Here is a 24,201-nt window from a genome sequence, read left to right on the forward strand (position 1 = left end):
AGGCGAATGTGGTTAAAAAAATCAACTCAAAAACTCATCTATTTTACCTAATAAATACGATAAGGTATTTTAGTCATTTAGATGTGCTCTATTAACTTTAACAGAAAAAACTGATGATATCATTTTAGTCGTCGTAAGAATATAAACTGACTTGACAACTTTTAAAGTATAGATTATAAAATAATTTCAGCGTAACTACGTACAGGTAAAATACATTTAATCCACACACACACACACACAAAAATATATACATACTTTGACACATATCTGTTAATATTTTATAATATCTCAGTAATATTTTTTACCAAAATTTAAAATATTATATAAAAATTTAGAAATCGCCATTTTAGGCAGCAAAGTTTTTAATTGACACCGAATATCGCATTTAAATTTTAAGGTAAATTAAACACGCGATAAAAGAACTTTTGGGTATGTTTCTATCACGTGAATTTCACGTGGTTTCACACTTTAAAATCCCACCCTTCTTGTCCACTTCCCTTCGCTCCTCGTTTCCCTCTCTCCCTCCGGTGAGGCTCGCCGCCAATACCCGATGAGCTTCGAGGGCATCGACGAATGGGACGAGAACTTCCTGGACGAGGCCATTCGCATCGAGCTCGACGCCATCTCCTCCCGAAATCCCCTCGCCTCCACCGATCCACCATCCTCTTCTCTAGCCGAGCCGTCAGAAGCCGTCCCTCCGAGGAACCCCTCATGGTTTACCCCCATTCCACCTTCTGGGCTCGAACCCGGCTTCTTAGAGGACGCCGGTTTTGGCTTTTCCCCTCCCCGGGAGCTCTCCCAGAGGTTTCCGGAGAAAGCCAGTTTGGTTGCTGATCGCGAGATCGCAGGATCTTGGGGCTCGAAGAACGGTGGGTTGGGTGGCGCACTGAGCGGTGATGGAGGCGGGAGGAAAGATAAGGAAGTCGAAAGATTGAAGGTGAGGTTCCCAAACTGGATAAAAATCGGATCTTTTCTTTTTCTTTTGCGTGTTCGGTAATCCTTGATGGTTGGCGATTTTGGTATCTTAATTTTGCAATTTCCTCGGATAAGTATCGAAAGAGATTTTCTATGAGGTACCTGCTACTCCGAGATTCTTGGTTGCATTTAGTGTTGCACGCTCTCTGGATTATGTTATGCTGCAGTGGGAATTTTGAAGTGCAAGCGCCATTGCAATACTGCTTCGAATTGTTTTTATTGTATTAGTGGAAGAGGGAGCAGGAGTGTTTTGTCGTGGAAGTGTTCAATTTGTTATTGCAGTGCTTAATTAGGATTTCCATGCCGGATAGCACAGGTGTGCCGCCAACACTTAAGATGCTCCATGTCGATGTTCGTGGCATCTATGCTGATTGTTGGTGTGGCACATGTTTTGGTCTGCCATGTGCTGATGGCTAAGTGGCACACTATGATACAGACATGAGAATTCTTGCTGCATTTCATATTGAAAGAGAGAGACCTTCGAAGAGTTCTTCAATGTTACTTAAGTTACAAATATTAGTAATATAGTCACGATACTGGATGACCTTTAGCAATTTACTGCAGTAAGAAAGTTAATATGATATAAAAGAAAGAAAGAGAAAAGAAAAAGGAAAAGAAAAGAAAGTTAATATGAAGGCCAAAAGGATAAAAAATAACCAGTAATAGTGTACAGACTCACAGACATACAAACACATGGGTTGATGAGACTAATTGAGCGATCGCTTGATCATGCTCATCTTGGATTCAATTTTGAGTCTATCATTTTAGATCAAGCTCATGTTAACATAGTTGAGACTGTTGAACTTAATATCGAGCCAATCTCACACGGCACTGAAGATCAACCTACCTATGAAAATTTGGGGAAAACAGCATTGAAGATCCAACTTGTTTTCAGGACAAGTTTGGTTGGAGTTTTATCCCATTTTTCTGCTAAAAAACTTACTTTTGTTGGGTGTAGCCTCCTTATATATGTGAATCATGATTTATAGATTTCAAAATTTTCATTGCTTTTGAACTCTTAATTTCTTTTTAATTATTATTCCACTTTATATATAAGAAGGTGCTAATTCTATCTATGTATGCTGCAGAGGGAGCTGGGCCGTGTCTCTAAGCAACTTAGTCACTTGGTATGCAATTGCAATCCTTTTGCAATATCATTGCTTAAGTTATTTTTAGAATGTCATAGCTTGTGCTTTCTAAAAAAAAAACTATATGTTAATCAGTAATTGAACTAAAATCAGATCATCTTCCTTGGAATTTGTTTTAACATTCTTACTTCATTCTCCTCTCTTTTTTTATTCTTTGTGGAAGGATACTGGTTTTATGTGCTCTAAAATATTGTACGGTCAAATGCTGATGAAACATATAGAGTGCGAAAAGTTTTATTGTCTCATGCACTAGTTAGATGTTACTTCATATGAAGCTTGACAAATATTGTTAAATTTATTTTTTTGTGAATTTGGAGGACAATATACACATGAAAACATCACTATGAAGTGAATTAGAGCAGTGAAATTATGTTGGACATATTATTTAACCAAATTTCATTAGTCATCATGCTTTTGCATGAACTTACAGCTTTGCTCAATTCATCTTTTTGCATGCATTAGATGCTTATCTGCTACCTTAATTCTTAAGTAGCTAATCTTTTTCTTTGATGCCACCATCTTCTATCCTAAACCTAAACCTAACCCTAGCTGATCCTTCTTAAAACCATGTTTGATTATATTTGATAACAGAACTTCTACGGTGGCAAACTTTTATTGCCCTAAACTGTTGAATTTATTCCCTACAGCAGGCAGTCTGCAGCTAGGGCAGTAACAATCCAGTCCAGCCCCAAAAGCTGGCCTTTTTACCTCCAACTTAAAACTTAAATTCTGATCTTAGATTCTCCCTTGCATGACACATTCGAATTTAGAGCAAACATTCTTAAGGTCTTAATATCTATGTTTTAATTGCGTTTTCGGTCTCTGTATGCTGTATTAAACCTTTCTTTTTTTGATTTGATCCCTTCCGTACAACTATTCTACATTAGTTGGTATTCGAACCCTATTTCCCTACACTCCTACATCAACTCAGAAATATTTAGCCACTTAACTGGCTGGTTCCAGAGGTATGTTTTAGACACATTGATAGGTTGCCATTCAAATGAATCTCCATTCCTAGCAAATATCATTCACTTACTATGAAGCTGGTAAAAGTAATAATTATCTTCGCTAATAATGTTGTTCGAGAGTTGAAGCATACTTAGCATTTATTGTTAGTTCATTTATGTGGGCCAATTAGTTGAAACTTTGGTGTCCAGGAACACGAATGTGTGGAACTAAAAAAGGAGAGGACAAAGAAAGACGAGCAACTCAAATGTGCATTTATGCAGATTGAAGTTAAAGATGAGGAAATCAGAAATTTGAGAAAGGCAAAGTGAGTAGTTTCCATTCTTGTGAGCCTCTCTCTTTCTTGTAATTCTGTGTTTAGATGGAGTTGTCGAACTAAAACAGCTACTTGTCTAATTAAATTTACATCCTGACCTCTAGTGCATCAGACATATGTTCAAAAAGACAAAATTTACATGCATGCGGCATGCCTTGCCTTCATCTATGAAAATAAGTCATCAATAAGGCTTATATGGATGTGTTCTTCGATGGATATTGATAATGCCAAAATTATATTGGGAAGTGAGTGTAGGTTGTTTGGTAATTCTTGCCTCTGCTTATCTTTGTGCTTCCTAATTCCTGATTTACTTTAGGAGGCATTACATGTTCTGTCAGATTGAAAGCTCATCTACACTGTCTGTTTGTCTTCCTTCTTGCCTTTTCATGCTTTCTTCTTATTGCTTGCACCCATGCTTGAGATGGAGTGACTAACAATTGATTTATCTCTTGCAGAGAACCTTTTAAGCCAGATCAGCATGACATTGGATTTGACCAGATTGTTAATCGGTGTGTTAATGGACAAAAATGTACTGGTTCTTTAGGTCAAGCATCTGTGAGGACATCAAAAAAGTGTTGTGAAAAATCTAATGAAGCTAATGATCCTTATGCTTTAAAGAAAAAGGATGGCCAAACTGCTGAACTATCTTCAGTATCTGAATTGAAGCGCCGAGTCATTATTGATAATAGTAAGAGACATAGTGTTCCTTTGCCACACTAAAGCTTTCTTCTTTTGGCCTAAATATTTTTAATAATTATTTCTCCATGATTATATTTTTCAGGTTTGAGTAACTCTAGTGGAGGCACTGTAAAGGTAATTAAATTGCTATCACACGCATACAAACTTGCCTGTTCTAATTTTTCTTTTTCTGCTCAGTTACCAAGGAGTGCTAGATTTTTGTTGTGATGTTTATGTAGGAAACCTACTCTTTCGAGAATAACAATGACCAATCAAAGTATGGGAAGGCTGTTGGTATTCAAACAGATTTTTCTTGGGACTGTTGCAATACTCCATTAAGAAATTCATCTTTAGCACACATTTCAAACAAGCTTCTTTCCATCTGGGATTCTCAGAACAATGGAAGTACGAGAATTTCAATCTCAAAGTTCCTAGTGTCTTGCTCAGAAGATGTTTTTGCGCTCTTTAGATGCATGAGACAACCTGAAACTGGTGTGAACTCTTGCAAAGATGAGAGCTGTTTTGACACATCTCTGTATGATGCCCTATCTCAATTCAGTGCAATACTAGTGAAGGTAAGTACATATTGAAGCACAAACTCTTTCACTTTAATGCAAAATTTTAGTTACACTACTTTAGAATGATCATTTTTTAATGTGCTTTATTCTTTTTATTTTATTTTATTTTATTTTATTTCTGTTCAACATGGAATAAGGTTGTAAATGTTATTTTTAATATAGGAGGCAAGAAAAGTTTATGAATCTCCAAAGAGTACTGATTTGTTAGCTGAAAATTTGAGAATGGATAAAGTAGTAACATGAGCAGAAAAAGAACTGAAGAACTCTTAAATCTTAATTATGGGCTTCCAGCAAGCAGTTACTAAGATAAATTAGAGATTGGGTGGAGGGTTGATGTGGTGCTGTTGAAGTATTTTGGTGGCAAAGAAGCTGCTTTAGTGATTTAGGGATAGGTTCTTGCTTAGAGGTGCTGTTGGATGATGCTGGAGGCACTGAAGTCCTTGGTGGTTCAGTGATCGGTCTCTTTTGTGCATTTGGATAAAGATGAAAGATTAGCACCTAGTAGAAATTATTTTATGGATTGAATTTTTTTAATATATATTAAAGAGCTCAAATTCAGCTATCTATTACTACACGGGCACAACCGTTGCCCAATCTACCCAACATAAGAAGGGAGTCTAACTCTAAAGGTATAGGAGTATTGCTTGAGTTTTACTATTTTAAGTCTGCCCCTAATTTTGTGTATACATCTAATTCATGTTAAAACTTATATATAAAACTAGGCTCATTTTGAAATTGATGTCCCAGTTAGTTTTCCAAATGTAAAATTGACTTATTTGACTTATATGAAAATTTTAAAACCACTCAGAATATTGGAAGTCCGAGGAATTTTTTTTCATATAAAATTGCTTTCCGATTTGCCTAGGAAGTGAGTGCAAGTTATTTGGCGTTCGAATGCCTGTCCCATTCGCTTGAGAAAATTCCCGATGCGTTTGAACGGGCTAAGACGGACAATTCTTAGTTAAATTAATATATTTCAGAGCTGGATTAGGTTTTGGCTTGTTTCTTTTATGGACCCGATCTCGGAGATAGATCTAAGTTCGTTGCAAAAATCCCAATCTATGCAGTGCTGGGAGAATATTTATGAAATATTCTTTCGTCGCCGAAAAATTACGAAACTAATATATTGACTTTGTAGCTTCTCGATCTACATTTTTAGTATTTTGACCCTTCTTAAATTCATATTCTATTTGATGTCTAATCGGGATCTAAATTGGGATTGTTATGGGAGTATAGGATGGAGGCCATGGTGGTGATGGTAGGAGGTGTTGTTTGGGGCTGTGGATGGTGCTATTGCGTTGGTAGCAAAGGGTGGACGTGATTAGGGGTTGTATCTGAGGTTTAAGATGGTAAAGGAGTGGTCAAAATGTGTAGAGCAGCGGTGGTAGTGGTGATGGTTTGTTGGAAGAGCGACGATGTTGGTGGTGGCGGTGAGATGGTTGTTGCGTGGAGAAGAAAATGCAGGCATGGCTGAGTGGAACAGCGGTGGGTTGGTGGAGGGGAGGTGCTGGTGGGGCGTGGTAGAGGAGGTAGTTGGTCGGAATAGAGAGAGAAGGGGGAAAAGATGGTTGACCCTAAAATAGGAGAGAAATCGACGGATGAGTGGGGAAGAGCTAGCTAGCGGCTAGAGTTTGAGAAAGAGGGGAGGAGGCACAAGAGAGGAGAGAGAGATAGAGAGACTAAATCAATCAATTCATGCATACCCTAATTTGGCTGCACTCCACATATTTAAAGGAGGCTAATCGACTTGACCTAACTAGTTAATTAAACAGACCGAACGAACTAATTAAACAACTTAGGTCGTAACAAGCTAAATAGAAATTGACTCCATTGAAATAAAAATTTAACTAAACTAGCTAACTGACTCAACCTAGTGAGTCCAATGTTCTGCGAGGTGACCCGACCTGACTCGATCACATTAATTCCTTTCCTTAAGTGACTAGTCCGACTGGCATACTATTTATAAGCTGTTTTACTTGATTTTGTTGGGCAAGAAAGTACTCTTTTCTCTGAAGTCTAGCGAGGGGGCTTGGGTTTGTGATTTTTTTTCTTTTTCACCATTATTCTGTTAAGGTATTGCTTGATAAGGTTCCGTTGGTCAGCACCTATCACTATAGATTAAGGTAGGCATAAGCAAATGCGCTCCTCTTCTTATGAAAACACACCCTACATGCCATGTTGTATCATTATCTGAACTTAGGTTGGAACAGATTTTATTTGTGAATAGAAGAGTTCATGCTGGATAACACCTAGGGAGTCCTAGGCGACATTTCCCTAGGCCGTGAATATAAAGTGATCATCCTAGATGGGCCTCTCGTGCAGCAAGTATGACAACCCTGGGACAAGAAAAATAGGCTGCCATATAATTTTATTTTTAAACTTCTATTTTACTTCTCTGATGTGCTTTTGCATTTGCAATATTGCTAATAGATAATTCCCCTATATATATATTAGTTTATAATCAATGTACTATGTTCATATGCACATAGATGTCTGTCCAGGTAAGCAGTCACATATCTATATACATTTATGAAACTTGATTTGCTGGTGTCTGCGCCAGTATAGAAAAAGTGAATTCTTTCCTTTTTCAGTTTTTTCTCTTTTATTCTTATTGTCAAGTTGCCAAAGCCTCTTTCAGCTGAAGTATGCTCTGAAATCCTCAAAACCTTGTGCGATTCAAATTAGTTCACTTTAGAACATTACTAACTTTTATACCCTCTGTAAACTGTAGATGCATAATGGGACTGCGGAGCTGCATGCATTGCTCGAAGCACTACTCAGTCTCTGCAGTGTTGAAAATGTGAGAAATGTTTTTTTTTGTTAAAATTTTTGATGTTCATAATGAAGATCAACAAAGCAATTCTAACTTATGGTGCAGCACTGCCTTATGTGTAACATTACACTATGTTTTGTCAAGACGTTGGTCATATCACATTATCACTGTCTATTGCACACAAAGTGTGCATGTTTCTAGAATAGCAATATAAAATTAACTGTATGTTTCATCTATCACTAATGCATTTCATATAAACATAAGCATGATAAAAAATCTTATGTTAAGATTTATACTCAGATCTCAACGGAAATAGGTCGAAAACATTGTTTTTAGATAAACACTCAGATATCTCATTTCATGGTACTTACATTTTAAGCACTCTGCTCCACCATCTGTTGTCAGTTTTATCAACTAGGGAGAACGGTAGTATAGGTGCCTTGTTTCTTGTGGCACATATGTGGGTTGAGAGGTGGTTGTCAGTTTGGCAAGGGTCTCAGAGGATGTCTTAGAAAGAAGTCGTAGTTTGTCTTCTCAGGGGAGAGAGAGGGAGGCGTGGTAAAGAGAATTTACCAGTCCTTTTTCGCTCTCCGATCTCTACAATTGTCCGGGTTTTATTCATATATCGCATAACCTGTATGCCTCTCATCACGTCTCTGGCAGGATATTATAAGGATATTTTGGGGTTCTATATGGTTTGTTTATGCATGAATTTTTAAGATATACATGTCCAATCTGCATATGTTGCTGATTCACGTATTTAGCCACTAGCCACCATATTTGTTTAGTTGGCTGCTAGGCTGCACCTAGTATGTGGCTGGAAGCATATATGTGGCTACGTAATCTGTCAAAGATGTGACGAGAGGCTACATTATCTGTCAAGGACGTGACATAGCCCCTATAGCAACTACATATGGCTCATGTTTTAAAAATGCCCAGTTGTATGAAAATCCGCAAAGTTAATAATACCACCAATACAACATTGCCTTATGATCTCTAGAATGCCCTTGGAACTAATGGCTAAAATGGTAATTCTTGCTTTCGTTCTCAGTAGGGAAATTGCTATTAGTGAAAGAACTTGGCATTGATCTGTTGGCCTAACAGGTGAATAATTTTTTGCTTGCCCTACAATTTTCTGAGATAACTTATTTAGTTATTTATATACTATGGTTGGTTGTTCCTTAATCTTTTTCATAATTTTTGCTTTCTTGCTTTTCTTGAAGAAAGAATAAGATGAAGTAGAATTAAGTTGATAGTCTTGGCTATTAGAATAGGAGTTAGTGAATTAAGTGAATAGAATATGGTTAGAGATGTCCATATTGTAGCTGCTCCATTATGGCCTGCTCATGATTTTCATTGGAATTGAGCGGGTCATATTTCTTTCTGTTATTGTGGAGAATTCCTCCATAGTATTACTTGTTTGTATGCATATCATTTCTTATATGTATTTTGTGATCTTGCGAAACAATGTTTTCCAGCAGAAATTCACCACATATCAAGCCAATATATGTGTATGATGCTAAGTTTATATTTCAGTTGTATGCATATAAATGCAGCAACAGAAATTTACTTTTGACATGTGAGATCCAGTATTAGGATTTTTCATTTTGATTGACTTGTTATTTGTGGTCTCAGTTGGAGGAGTTGTACATGTTTGATTCAAAAAGGATGTGCTTTCTGATTCTGATCTTAAATGGTTATCTAACTATGCTTTAAGGACCTGGATGGATCCATGTAGATATATTGTAGCACTCAACATTACTCATGTCATGCAGAGAGCCTAAATTTGACTTCTTTCTGTCAACCTTGGTCCCAAATGCTACAGTATCTTGAAGAAACCAAGCTAATCTAGTCAGGAAAACCTTGAAGGCTATTGGGCCTATTTGTTAGGCATTTTCTTGGAAGTTTTCTGAATTATATATTGTTAATTTTTAACTATGGTTAGTTAGTGTAAACTTGACAGGATGATGATTTTGAAAGAGTCCAGTGATTTCAATGACAATTATGATATCTTGAAGAACCTAATCGTAGTTGTGATATTTGAATAGTTCTCAGTGGCAATTATGTAAAAGAACCCTGAAATATTTATGTATGCACCCACTTATGAATCATTTTGTTGTGTTTCAATGAATCTAGGACTTGATTTCTTCTTTTAAGCACTGCATATCAATTATCAAGTTCTCCATTAAAATTTGCTTGGTGATTGTTAACCATGATGCTTAATCTTAATCTTATTTAATGTTGACAAAACACAAGTTTAACCTTATATTGAGAATGTTCCGACAAACTTTCTTTTCGAAATAATGGAGCATTGATTTTAGGGATTAGCTTATTTTTTTTATATTTAACCATGTCTTTTCAGGTGTTAGTTGTTGATAAATCTTTGCGGATATTGCACAACATCTTGCACCACCTGCTAAGTTGCAAAATTATATCTAATACAAGGTATGACCTTTTCTTTAAAAGCTTTAGTTGATCATTTAACATATTTAAGCTTCTAGTGACACTTCATAACTATTCATAAATGACTTTGTGGTACATCGGAAAAGCTTATGACTTGATGCCCATACAAGCCTTAAGTCCCAACTATTTGGATTTGACTGTATCAATCCAATTTTGGCACCTGTCTCTTTCTTGCTCAAGGTTTATGTCCTTTCCACTGTTTTCTTTGCCATTTTTAGTCTTTTTATACTTTTTCTTTGAGAGGGAACTACGACCATAAACTTCATGTTAAAAAGCAAAAGTTATGGAAGAAATTTTGACTCCTTTGTAGCTATTGAGTATTCCTGGAAAGTTCATCTCAAGGCCATTAAGATTCCATCTCCCACATCTGTAAAATAAGGGGAGGGGAGAGAAATTAAATCCCATCAAATAAAGAGGGAGGGAGAGAAGTCAGAAAGTGGCAGTTTTCAATGACGACATAGTTGAATCCGGTGACAATGAGCAGCAATGGTGGTAGCACGTTGGTGTCGAAATTCTAGTAGCATCAGAGAAGATGGAAGAAGGAGAAGGGAGTAAAATAGGAGAGAAATAGAAAAGTAAGTAGAAAAGGAAAAATTAAATTAAATTTAAAAAAGAGCTTTGCTCGGGCACTGTATCAAACTTCTACATGTAGCAGTACTTATTAAATTACCAAAGCCAATTAGAAAAATAAAATTTGGAGAAAAAGAAGAAAAAAGAAGGAAGAGAGAAGAAATACTTAGAGAGAGAGAGGAATAGTGGAATACAAACCTACTGCTACAGTAGAGAAAGTTTGAGTCAGAAAAGAAAAGAAAAGAAGGAAAGAAAGAATTATTATGAAGCACATATATAGATATATGATATGGATATGTTAGGATAGGAATATAGGGATACGACAAATCCATAGAAAACAAGATACTGATACGGCAAGGATATATCAATAAATTAATTAATAAAAAAATATTTGCAATCTATTTCAACCAACATAATATATGGTAAAAAATGTGTATCATTCCATCCACAATAAGCAATTCATAGCACCAAAAGCTTATCGAAAAATCCTTTGACCATGGTCCATCATTAGATAATACAGATAATAAATGAGGGTTAAGGACTTTCCAATTCAATTCTATGTAACCACTAATTGGTAGTTACATGGATTTATAGGTGGAGATTCATTTTAAGCTTCATATTCGACCTCTGCTTGACTCAAAATTAACTTAAAAATGTATCCTAACTGTATCCCGCCACATTGGTGCCGTATTGAGACATATTGTAGCCATATTGAAAAATGAAATTAATTTTTTTAGTACCTCCTTTAGTCGTATCTGATACATATCGGATACGTGTACGACACCCCCAACTGAAGTATTCGAATTTCATGGGGAAGAAACAATAAAAGAAGAGAAGAGGCAAATAAAAAAGGAAAGGAAGAAAAAAGAGGAAAACAAGAGAAAAGGAAAGAAGGGAAATAGTGGAAAGTTGAATGCCCTCCCTCTGGGCGCTTCCCCTTGTATTTCTAATTGCAAGTCTGTATACTTCCTTTTTTCCTTTCTCTCTCACTTCTTTCTTTCTTTTTATTATAGTCTTGTCTTGGCGCTTGTTGCTTGATTAACTTTTGGGATAATTACACCCTACACATTGAACACCACCCCCGCGACCCCCCCCAAAAAAAAAAAAAAAAAAAACTATGTAGATCTCCGAACAGTTAGCTGTTATCACATGATGTGGGGGGGTTGGAGGAGGTGGTATTTCGTTAACATGGTCATAAGGGTGAGAAATATTAGATAGTGAGCGGTTGAGAGGTCAAAATAAGTAAGGGTGTCAATGTGAAAATGAACCATTTAACCCTTGATTTTTTTTTTCAATAGAACTTGCCATATATCTAAATGCAGACTCACCCCTTCAAATATTCCATTTGTTCTGATGTTCACTCTTTGCTAAGCTTGATCTACAAGACAAATGTTTATTATAGGTGTCGACTTTTGTCCGGAGACTACAGATCCATTTTTGTTGTGCTTTTTTTAAATTCCTGCATAGTGGTTTTGAGTAATGTTTGCAAAATTAGAATGAATTGATGTGGCATATGATGACACCAAGACAAGGTTAGCACCACTTTTTATGTTTTCCTATAAATACAAAGAAAAACTGGGATGCTGGTTTTTATGCTAAAAGTCTATGAATATTGATGTCATATAAACTCTGATCATTATCGTTTATCATGAATTATTTGTTACGGGTGGTATCCGTTATTTCTTTCTCATAGCAAACTTCAATATGATTTTTCTCAGTGTGCCCTCAGGAACAATGTCCTGGTAGAGCAGTCTCTAACCAATGATGTCCGTGAAGAGAACATTAGAGAAAAGAATCACTCAGTAGAGATCCTTAATTTTGAGGAGGCATCCAATGAAGGTGAAACTTCAGACTTGATGAGTATAAGATTTTTTCATCCAGAGAGCGCATCCAATGACCAAGATGGATGGCACAATGACACTATGCCTTTCAAAAGTTGGATGTCGATCTTTCAGTTAATGCGGAAAGTTGCTTTAAAAAAGTTGAAGGAAAGTATATGTGCTGAAGCATTATCTATAATGATTCTCATTTTGATGAGAAGCAATCCCAATTCAGAACGAGAAAAGTAAGTTACATTATCTGGAAATGGTGTTTTTTTCCTTTTCTTTCCTCTATAGTCAGCCACTGAATTCTGATGAGATCACACTTCTCGCAGATTTGGGTTGATGTCAGTTCTAGAATGCATACATCAGTTTCTGCAGAAGGAAGTTGGCTTGGTTTTACAAAAGCAAGCTATCCATCTACTTTTCCTGCTCTTGAATTGTAGGTCCTAATGCTTCACTATTTTGGTGCTGCGTATTTGGGTTGTTGTGTATTTTTGACTATTTCCACCTTATTTCTACATAACTGCTCTACCAGATTGATGACATATACTTCATATGACTTCCAATTTGTTTATGTAAATTTTCTTGTAAGGTCTCTTTAGTTCAGTTTACATCCACTCTGGCTTCTTTTGCATGTAAAGAATCCTTAAGAAGGAAGACTATCTCTGTTCACCTATTTCCCTGTTTCTGCATCATTCTCTATGTCTATTTTTTTGCTACCTAACACTTTGATATATTGATTTGTCAAGATTATAGTAAACTTTGTTACTAATGCATGACAAGAATCAATCTTTCCATGCTTAGTGGTGCTTATTGGTATTGGTAGTGGTTTAATTTCATAGCCATATTAGGAAACAGTCTATTAGTTTATTTGCTTAGTAAAAAACAATGAGATATAATTGAAAAGAAAATTAAAAATTTCAGATTAAAATTTTGTACAGTGTAAATTCTATACTATGTTTATCCAAAACTTATTTAACTGCTATTGAAGGAATACAGGCATGAGATAATTATCAAGTCATGATACCAAGCCCCATTACAGTAAACTATTCATCTAGCCACCTGCAAATTCTTAAGTTGTTTATTGCAACCAAATATCCTTGATGCTTTTCTGGGTAGAAAATAACTCCAATTGGCTGGGTTATAAATGTTTAGAATGTCTTGGATGTTGTACAGTGACATGGGTGCCCTGGTGGAGGTATGCATTGAGTTGCCTCCTGGAAAAGTCTACTAAATCTTTTGAAAGACTGATCATGCAGTTGAGTTTATCGTTGGCACAACCATTAACTATAATATAACCATTAATTGTAATATATTCTCGTAAACAAAAAAATATCTGCTACCAGGAAACAACTCAATTTGTAGTCAATGATGTCTTGAACATTATAACTCACATGAATAAGTCTCATAGTTCTGTTTTTTGGTGAATGGTGTTCTGATTCCTAAGTAAGATATAAATGCAGCTTATATCATCCCCATGTTACATATGATTTGAGTAATTTTGTCCGTGCATTCTTTTACTCAATACTGATCTTTCCCCTTGCCTTTTGAGCTTGGTCAAGAAAGAAGCCCATTAGTTTGTGCTTCTGTTTGCCTAGCATGTTTTACGAAATGTAATGCTTTTATTGATTTTGACTGTAGGCCCGAAGATGCTGACAATGTTCTGCAGTGGAGGTAAAGATGGCACTGACCATACAGGCACAGGTGGGGATCAAAATGATGGATTACAAGGAGCAATTGGCTCAGTTCTTGAGGATTTATCAGAATGTTTAGCTCGTGGGGGAACTGGTATTCTGGTATGTCTTATACTTTTTAAAATTTTTTCCAGTATGTTGATCAATATAGGTAAATATTTGGGTCATACTTTTAACTGTAGGTTTAGTGCTTAAATCTTTTTTGACACACCAGCTTAGCAACCCAAACTTAATCGGGTAGATTAGAGTTGTGCTTAATCGGCTGATTTACTGTTCACAATTAGTCAATTTGGCCAATTAGAAGGATTGGGTTCACTGTTCACGGTTTGCATAATTACACAATTCAGCCAATCAAGGAAGATTCAAATTGAGCGATTTAAAAAATTGTCTTTAATTCGGCCATTTAAGAAAAGTAGTTTCAATTGGCCAATTTTAAACTTTCTCTCCAAATCAGCTTTCTCAAATTGGGTTGATTAAAGAACTTAGCTAAGCCAAGTTCTATTTTGATTAGCTTTTGAACTTTAATTTTGGCTCTTTAGGAAGTGCTCCAATTTAGAATAATTAAGGAAAGATGGCAGCATTCTAAAAGAATTTGAAATCATGAGAACGGGGTCTTTATAGAGGTATGCACAAGGTGAGGTGGCAAGATACAAAATTACAAATTGTCATCCAATTGACAGCACAAGTATAGCTTAGGTGGAAAATTGACAGCTTAATTGTATCACGACAAGGATAAAAAAATAATACATATCAACCAACGGTTTTATACCTTAATTAATGATTAAGGTAATTTAATCATGCTTAATAAAATATGTAATTAAAACTATATGTTGGATTAAATATTTATCAAGTACGGTGAGCTATATTTTAGCATACACCCATAAAACACAGTAGGAATAATTGGAGATTATTAGCGACATGGCAAGTTAGCCATGTCCCTAACATACCCATAGCTCTTGCACCAATATTTTAGCCAAAGTGAATGGCAAGATCACCCATGTGAGGATTATACATGCAAAAACGAATGAATTTTTTCCTTCAAAAATGAACAATTAAAAGTCAGATTAAAATTAATTATATTTTGAGACACTTTTAAACCATGTATAAGACCAAAAATTAGTCATCCTGACATGTCAAGCTGCTAAAGAAATCAAGTTCCCTAAATTCACCAAGAACATTAGATATAAAGAAATAAATATGAAAAAGGTTGTTCAACCAGTCCCATTTTAGACCTAAATCATATTATTGTGCTCTGTATACACAATATAATCTCATATAATTGTAGATGAAAAAGAAAGATTCAAAATAGATTAGTCCAAATATTAACTAGTAAAATAAAATTAGCTCAAATAAATTGGATATATAATTGGAGATACCAAGCCTAAGTACATCCGTACCTAGACATCACATGCGAGGGCTAGTATTCATATGGTCGTATCCAAATTAGGCGGATATCCAAATAATAGACCTACAGGGAGTTTGTACCAATATTTGGATTTAGTCTGAGAGACTCGGACTAATATTGAAAAAGTATGTTTGGCAAAAACCCCAATCTTGTGAATCTACATAAAAAAATAATTTTAAAAAAGTACAACTATCATGTGTCTGTTGTTCTTAATAGTCTTGTGAAAGTTGTCTAGCATGGCTCTTAAGTGAATTTCAGTGTATGTACATTTAGGCCTTGTTCACTTTAGGAATAAGGGTAATTCTAAAATATGTATTCTTATTTGTTATTCCCAAAATGAGACTTTTATTCTAAAAATAATTATTGCTATGTTCACTAGTATTTTTAGAATAAGGGTGCAATAATTACCTTTAACATGATATGAAGTGCATTAATAGATGAAAAAAATATTGTCTTTTACAAAATTACGATAAATACTATTTGATTTGGTATAAAGTAGATTGATGTAATAGATATTAAGGGTAAATTGATAATTGGATTAATGTGTGGTATAAGATGTAATTTTGATGAAAGTGTTTGTGTTATAAAATATGACTATTATGATGTTTAGTTGCTATTCAGAAATAAAAGATTGTATTTTAGAATAAGAAAAAAAGTTATTCCTAAAATAAATGAGGGCTTAGGATTTGGGTTGTAGTATCCTAGAGGCAGTATTTGCTTCAACCTTTGTACGTAGGGGACAAATAATTGTTTTAGAGAGCGTGTTGGTTTGCCACACACTGTAAGAAAGATTGTAACTAGGATAGTTTAAATATTGTATATTATTATATATTTTTGGACTAATAAGTTTTGTGCAAGCTAGTTGGATCAGCAGAACTTGTTAGCATCACATTCTACGTACACCGCCAGCTTTAGACTGCAACTATCTAATGGACCTAAACACTAATAAGGTGTGAGATTAAATACAAAATACTTGTTTAGGTGAATTTTTTATTCTTTGGCAAGTTATACTAAATCGCCATTTCATTTAGTATTGCATTTTGCAAGTAATAATGGGGATCGCCTTACATAAACCCATACCAACCCGATGACCAAACAATAACTATAAGAAATTTCTAAATGGGTTGGCATTTTATTCACGGTAAACTGCTATCGATGTCAGCAATTTTCTTTGAATATCATTCATTGTCTTGGTAAGTGACTTTTGGGTGACCTACCATCTGGATGTCTTGTGTCAAAAAAACTCACCCAGACGGATATTTCGTTTGGGACTCAAAATGGAATAGCATCTTAACTGCTAATTGGATATTATGTTTTGGTGGGAAACTTAGTTTGGTTCAAAAAGTCGGAATTTATGGGTAATATAAATTTGATGAAACACATAAGGAAGAGAAAATTTATTACTTGCACCTATCTCAAACTGTTGCTATTGCTACTAAATCAGGTGCAATTTGGACACAAGATTATTGTCAGATTTGCATGTTGTTTTCTGGTAATGGTATCTCAGATTATGGTCCTGTTATTACTGTTGTCATAATATTGTTGCACTTTTGTCTGGTTTAATAACAGAGAACATTTTTTTTTTCAGGATCTCAAGCTTCGTAGGCGAGTAATCTTATTATTGGCATATGTAGCATCTTATGGCAGGTCTTGTTTTGAAGTTCTTATAGACCCAGTGAGGCCTCATGGAGTCAATTTCTTGGAGTTGATAATGCAAGTACTTGCATCAGAGATGGATGCACAAATAACCAACTATGCCGAAGCTCAGGTGCTCTGCAAAGAAAGGTAGCCTGAAACTCACTCTCTCATTTCTAGACTTTTATATATTAATTGCAGCCTGCAGTTGAGCATGGGCTGCATCTATTGGTCCAACGTCATTTAGCTTGCCTATAGTTTGTCATGAGATAAAATATTGCTTTTATGGATATTAGTTGAGAAGCACCTATTAAGTGCACAGTTATTTCTTTCAACTTCCTCTTATGAACTATCAAGAATAGTTCAATACCAGTGAGGATTTCTCCACAGAATAAGAAAAAACAAAATAAGTTTTAACTATTTTCTGAAAACAGGCAATATATTTCTTTGAGATTCCACCAATTTAAATTTCATTGCAAGTACCTTAAATATATTTTGCTTCCACCTTTTTTCCAAAACTAGTAATACTAATGCTTTTCTTGTAGGAACGTGCTTATAAGAGAAGCATTGATTCTCTTTAACCGATTAGCATCCCATCCTGCGTACTCAAAGACGGCTTTGGATGTGCTAACAAGCAGTAAATCTTGTGGAAGCTTGACTATTGATGTTGCAAACAGGCTACCTCAGAAAAGAAGAGAGCAACGGATTCACACTGGCACAAATAACATGCAACTGGAAGCTGAGATCGTTGACTTAGCTCGGTTATTTAGAGCAAGAGTATTTGCCTTCCTAGGGGAGCGCAATCCGAGTGGTTGACTGTTCCAAAAGCACGTCTAATTTGTACATGAAATTTCTTCATCCTGCAAGTGGTTATCATAAGAGTTTATATAGATAGCTGACAATTGAGCCTTGGGGCCAAATTTTGATGTCGGCAACCAGAGCCGTTGCTAGTGCAGGAGATTTTGAGAGGCCTGGTCTTTTGGGTGCACTAGAGTTAGAGTCGGAAGTGTGCATATAATTGGCGATCAGCTAAACAAATCCAGACTGTTCACCAAATTTACTTTCATTGTAAATCTCGAAACACCCTGTTAATTCTTTTTTTTCTTGGTTTATGTCTAATCAGTATATCTGCATTCTCTTTTTGTTACACCCCTTTATGCTAATAGAAGTATAATTCTTTTTCAGAAGAAATGTTCTGTATGAATTTCTCGAAAAAAAAATGTCCATATTAGGGATTATGTCTTTTCTTTTTCCAGGGAAATTATGATTACCTCTACTTATGAGTTATTCTATATAAATAGAGTTACAGGAGAGGATATACGGTAGGAAAAATCTCTCTGCTGAATAATCTGACAAGAGTAAGTTGCTTTGCTGTGATTTCTTGTTGGTATGAGTACTCTCAGATTCCAATCCCAGCAGTACCTAAATGGTATATGATTACCACATAAACTCACTTCTCCACAGATCATTGGGTTTAGTGAAAAATACCTTGCTGAACAACTAACTTCTACTAAATTGTGGTGCAAAGCAGTAGTGATCAATTCAATTGTATCAGTCGAGTAGAATTCTATGACTAGCTCTTTGTTTGGACAACCAAATGCCTTGCTCAATGGGTTACTATTGCATGGTAAAAATAAAGCAGTAATGATCATTTTACATATATATGTATATCAGTTAAGCAGGATTATAAGAATGCACCCAGAAATTGTACTCTTGACATCAGGAAATGAAGCCCATCTTGTTCCTATTACAGAAAAGCAGAAGAAAGACATCAAATTGGTATGCTAAAAGGAACAAGACCTCAATTAACAGTTGATTTTCACACTGCAAGGTTTTCAAACATGTATATCTGAGCCAGGGCGGTCTTTTCATTTATGGCAGAAACATCAACATAATAAGGTTGAGCATCTGAGACTCAACAGGAATACCGAAGAAGCATCATTGGACACTTGCATAAAGGAGATCTGATACAAGAAAGTGGTGCTACTTGCAAGAAATTCAGGTCTTCAAAAGTAAACAACATCTAATATATGATATTCTCAGTGATGATGATGATCCTGAACATAACGAAGGCCACAGTATTTACAGACAGCAGGTTCAGGCAGGTCAAGGCATATGAACTCAATTGGATGGCCAAGGGCAGGATCATTATCTGCAATCAAATTATAAAAAGGATTAGTGTCACTTAGTGACACAATAACAGGAGAAAAAGAGAACTATTTCCTAAATTGGAACCTCAGTTGGGCATTACCTCCTTCACAGGCAACGATTCGTCCTTCAGCCTTGATTGGAGGTACTTCATTGATCAATTCCATTGGAGATTTCTTGCTTGTGTCCTACAACATGAAATAAAAGGTGAAGCACTGAATATCGAAAGTAGTTATTCTGTGCCAACTCAGCGTGGAACTATAGAATCATCAGCAAATTTAGTTGTTTCATTGCTGAGCATTAGGGCTGACAAGTTAAATGAGCAGATCAGGCTCGATTCAACTTGGTTATGGCTTGGCTTGGCTTGACTTGAGATGAGCTGATCCAAACCAAGAACATGGCTCGTTTATGTAAACAAGCCGAGTCTGGCCATAGCCGGCTCGCTTAGACTTGGCTTGATAGAGTCAATATATATATATATATATTCATAACCATTAATTCTTTGATCTAATGGCTCGTTCTACGTTAAAAATTTTACGGTTAAATGTTAAATTTCAAGGTTTAATGAAACTTTATTTGCTTCCAGCTTAATTCCATTTGTTCAAGGCTTTTGGGCTCATTTTGAAAATAGGCTCAATTAAGGCTCGAGCTCGGTGTAGCTCTGCTTGATTTGAGCTAAGTCGAGCCTAATAAAAAAGGGGCTCGTTTACACCCCTACGGAGCATTGCATGTACAAAGTCATTATACGATGGATTACTAGACAATAGGCAAGCATCCCAACCATAATGTTGTTGTAAGAAATAAAATATCAGCAGATATGGAATACGGATCTTCTTAATAATAATCCATCTTATCTTGTAAAATTGATTGGCATTAAACTTCCAACACTACTACTGTTTCCCAAGTCCACTATGATTCTATTCCAACTCCCATTCATACCAGCCATCAAAACCAAGACAACCCTCATATTGCACCTGTGGATTGAAGACTTTTTCCAAGTCTAAAAAACACAAGCCTCTTGGTGGGTGGGGGGTTGAAAATGGATCAAATACTAATCGGATATTGGTCAACTCATATCAAATCCATATTTTTGCTTCGGATATGGATTCAAATACTCTATGCTCATTTTTTAAACTTGCATAAGAAAAATTACATCAGTTTAAGCATATGATTAATTGTTAAGTGGTGTAATAAATATATTTTATATGACATAAAAAGTAATAAATTTATGAGATATCTTGGCAAATGATCAAAATACTGTTTATAGTGGATGAATGAGAAAGAGAGAGGATAGGGACAGAGAGAATGATTGAAATGACAGCTAATTGATTGAAGTGATAGTCTTTTCAAGGGCAAAATAATAACTAGATTTTATTAGTAAATATAAAATATTGGATGGAAGAGGAGAAGAGAGAGAAGCAGGTATTAGTAAATTAGTGTTGATATAGACTGCTGTTTGAATACTAAACTAGAATGGACCTCATTATACTACGAGTAACTTTATGCTTCTTCCATAACCAAACAGAGCCTAATTGTTTCTTTCAAAGAAAAGGAGGAAAGCTAAGGTGTAAATTGAATTGGTTGTGTTGCAAACTACTCAAAGTAATAGAGTAACGGAGAAGATATAGTTATATAAGCCCACTTTCTCTTCAAGATTATCTTTTTCCCTATTCTAGATTAGGGAACACAATTCTAGTAAACATCAAATTATCCTCATTCTAGATTAGAAACACTGTTTAAATTATTCCACACATAAACCCAATTACAATTTTACCATTGATTTGACTAAAGTTATTAAAAAAAAAAATCTCTCTCTTCAGCTATCCACCTATCTCATTCTACAAATCAAAAGATCCAGCTCAATTTTCCCATCTATCGCCTCTCTCCTACCATCCCTATATCTCATAGCATACCTACAACAAACGAGCACACTTTAATTTAAATTTATATGCCAAATCAAGAGAATTTTAATCAATTTTCACTTTTATACAAAGACAGAGAGTTAGAAGAAAGAGAATCTTAGCACCCTCACAATAGAGAGGAAGGAGCATTCCCTTTCTGCGTGGATGGATATGACTGAGCAACTGAATCTGAATCATCGTTCTCAAGCAAATTCTGCTTTCATGCTAAACATATTTGTAACTTACAAGTAACCATTAGAATATCCTACTATATATTAGAGGTGCAAATTTAGGAACAAGAATCTATAGTAGCTATTTTCCCTAAATCTCAAAGTGAATGAGGCAAGTATTTTAAGATAGCTTAAAAGTTTTGCAAGAGATGAGGGCATCATCTGTGTACCAAACTAAGGGTTTTGCAACAATAGTGAAGTATGAAGTAAAGGATCCTCTTAACATGCTTAGTCTGCACCTGATCCATTGTAGCCGATGATCTTCGGACACAAAGGACATTGTCAAGGGTCAAGTGTACCTTGCAGAAGGTTGATTGGTTCGAGTTGATTAATTTTGTAATATGAGGTTGGATGCTCAGAACAGATTTGGGGATTATCTTCAGCATGTCATGAATGTATATATAACTTTTCTGGAGTGAAGGCAGCAAATGCTTGGTTGAGAGTGTCTAGGTCGAGAATGTTAGCCGAGTAGGTATAATTCTATTATATAGCTCCAAAAGTTTCAGTAGAAGACCAAAACGAATTCACTAGGTGGCTTCAGCCTTCTCTACCCAGAAGAAAGGCAAAACCAGGAGAAAATAAAATGTCCAGTCCAAAAATGATCTCATTCTTCTTCACCAGTAAACATTGACTATAGTCAAACGATCGATACCCTAGAAAATGGGTCCTACAATGGCCAATAACAAATAAAAATCAGCAAGTTAGTGGTCGACCTCCCTGTTCAAATCCAACCTGCTAGCCTGACCATCAAGCAACTGAATCTAACCGGAAATAGAGAGGAATATTCATCGATCAGGATGTAATTGCAATGAAAAATAATTTCTTCTGGCACAGGACGATTCAAGTCAAGGATCTAGCCATTAAACATACAGCTACAACTAGCCACATGTGAGAATAAAAGAGAGACCCCAGCACTCAATAAAACAAACAAAAGAAGCTACCCCGAGCCCTATATCGCCTTACAACTCATAATATAATCGAAAAGATCCAATCTTTGCATAGACAATCTAAAAATTTGAAGAGAGTCAGAATCGAATCTACTTGAACCAGTTGAAGAATAGATCAAGAAAACAAGCGTGGAACGCGATTCGATCAAGAGACGAAAGGGAAGGAGAGTGGGAGGGGAGGGAATCGTGTCACCTGCATCCATTTGGCCGTGTGCTCGCTGACGAGAGCGCTGACGGATCTCTCCGTCGAGAGGTAGCGGAAGGGGCCTAGGGTTAGGGTTCTCGCGAGGTCGGGAAGCCTCCTTGCCGCCATGATCTAGAGATAAAAGGAAGGAGGAGAGCTTTCGAGGCCTCTGAGATATAAAAATAGAAGAAGCGAGCGACGGAAGGCGAGAAATAAGCGGATGGCAGAGGTTGTAAATATCTGTCGAATTAAAGTCGCCACTCCTTCTTATTCAACAGCCGACTTTATAGAGCTCTAGTAGTCGGCGACGTGAGATGGATTCCTCCGTCTTCACCTATTTCTGCAATGTTTTTATATCGATTCTTTGGGTAAAAAATGAGAAAAGAGGAAGAAGGATTACAAAGGATTTGGTTAAAATTTGACAAACAAAATACCTCTAAAAGTTAGAGCGTTCTTATGATTAACATGCAATAATAGAGTCAGTGGATTGGCTACCCAACTTATGCCTTCTGCTCTCAAGATGAGTCAGTGGATCATCTTTTCTTAAGTCATAAGTTTGATAGCTAGTTCGTGAGGCAAATAAAAAGAAACTGGGGTACAAAGAAGTATATTAAACATGCGAAAGATCGGTGTTATTACGTATTATCTCTCTTCAAAATATCTTGTGACCAAATATTTACGTCAGTATATTTTAGTCAAACTTTATATAAGATAAGTACAAAATCTTATCACAAGGAGGAGGGTGCCGTTAAGATATACATATTTTTTAAATAAGATTTTTATTAGTTAGAAATACTAAAATACCCTCCTCTATAGTTAACCCTTTTTTCACTTTCCACCTCTTTCTTCTAGCAATGTGCAAAAAATTTTATCCTAATTTTTATTAGCAAAAAAATAATCAAAATACCATCCTATGGAGCTAAAGAGCTAAAGAGCTAAAGTACTTGTGATAATATTAAAAGTGACAAGTAATAATTATTTATCTCATCCCTGTTTAGCTTCACACTATCTATTAAGAGGTCATTATAGTTTTTAACATCTCAAAGGGCCTTATTAATCATATTTATTTATAGTTTAATAACAAAACATAAATTCTTGCGTAAATTTATTCATTATAATTATTACAAATTCATTTATATTTTATAATTAAATATGAGTAAAATTATATAAACATATAATTAGCATTTAAAAGGTGCACATAAAATTAGTTTTTAAATTTGTTATGAATAAACCAAATGAAATAATTGGTTAGCCACTCACTCTATATTGATCGGTCTTCTTTTTTATGTGATGGCTTAGGTATGCTTGAGTTTACATCTATTTTGTGTCTTGATGCTGCTGACTTTACATCGGCAATGCAGCATGGTGTAGTTATTTTAGGGCACCTCGCCTTTTTTTTTTTATTAATACAATTCTAATTTTCTAAGGCTTTGTTCATATTTAGAATAGGGAGGAATATAAATAACAAATCAAGTATAAATTAGTAATTGGGTTAATGTGTGATATAAAATATAATTTTAATAAATAATATTTATATTCTGATTATGATGTTAGATGTTATTATAGAATAAGTGGTTATATTCTATAATAAGAATATTTGTTATTCCTGAAATGAACATGCTAAAATATAAAAAAGAAGATCGAAACTTTCACTCATCAAAACAACTTCACTTTTCTCATTTTCTTACAACCAAATAAGTCATTATTAGGAAGTGAAATTATTCCTGTATTTATTATTTAGGAAAAATCTTTTCATCTATTAGTATT

The 24,201-nt window shown here is 35.4% G+C and overlaps 2 protein-coding genes across 2 annotated transcripts; one reads left to right on the forward strand and one right to left on the reverse strand.

Moving 5' to 3' along the window:
• The first annotated feature begins 498 nt into the window (after positions 1-498).
• On the forward strand, positions 499-18,195 carry LOC140777508 (protein SENSITIVE TO UV 2). Its single transcript, XM_073121670.1, has 13 exons — positions 499-937; positions 2,064-2,102; positions 3,281-3,396; positions 3,861-4,093; positions 4,187-4,218; positions 4,323-4,658; positions 7,393-7,461; positions 9,797-9,879; positions 12,197-12,532; positions 12,623-12,729; positions 13,932-14,086; positions 16,978-17,174; positions 17,570-18,195. The coding sequence occupies exons 1-13, from the start codon at positions 551-553 to the stop codon at positions 17,838-17,840; spliced, it is 2,361 nt and encodes a 786-aa protein (XP_072977771.1). The 5' UTR covers positions 499-550; the 3' UTR covers positions 17,841-18,195.
• A 605-nt stretch (positions 18,196-18,800) lies between these two features.
• On the reverse strand, positions 18,801-22,628 carry LOC140775571 (NADH dehydrogenase [ubiquinone] iron-sulfur protein 6, mitochondrial). The gene is made up of 3 exons (XM_073118954.1): positions 22,444-22,628; positions 19,276-19,360; positions 18,801-19,176 (listed from the first exon to the last, which is right to left on the reverse strand). The coding sequence occupies exons 1-3, from the start codon at positions 22,561-22,563 to the stop codon at positions 19,064-19,066; spliced, it is 318 nt and encodes a 105-aa protein (XP_072975055.1). The 5' UTR covers positions 22,564-22,628; the 3' UTR covers positions 18,801-19,063.
• Positions 22,629-24,201: the final 1,573 nt, after the last annotated feature.

The sequence above is a fragment of the Typha angustifolia genome, chromosome 2 (assembly GCF_048772165.1).
Source record: "Typha angustifolia cultivar Huaian chromosome 2, ASM4877216v1, whole genome shotgun sequence".
In the NCBI taxonomy this organism is placed as follows: Eukaryota; Viridiplantae; Streptophyta; class Magnoliopsida; order Poales; family Typhaceae; genus Typha; species Typha angustifolia.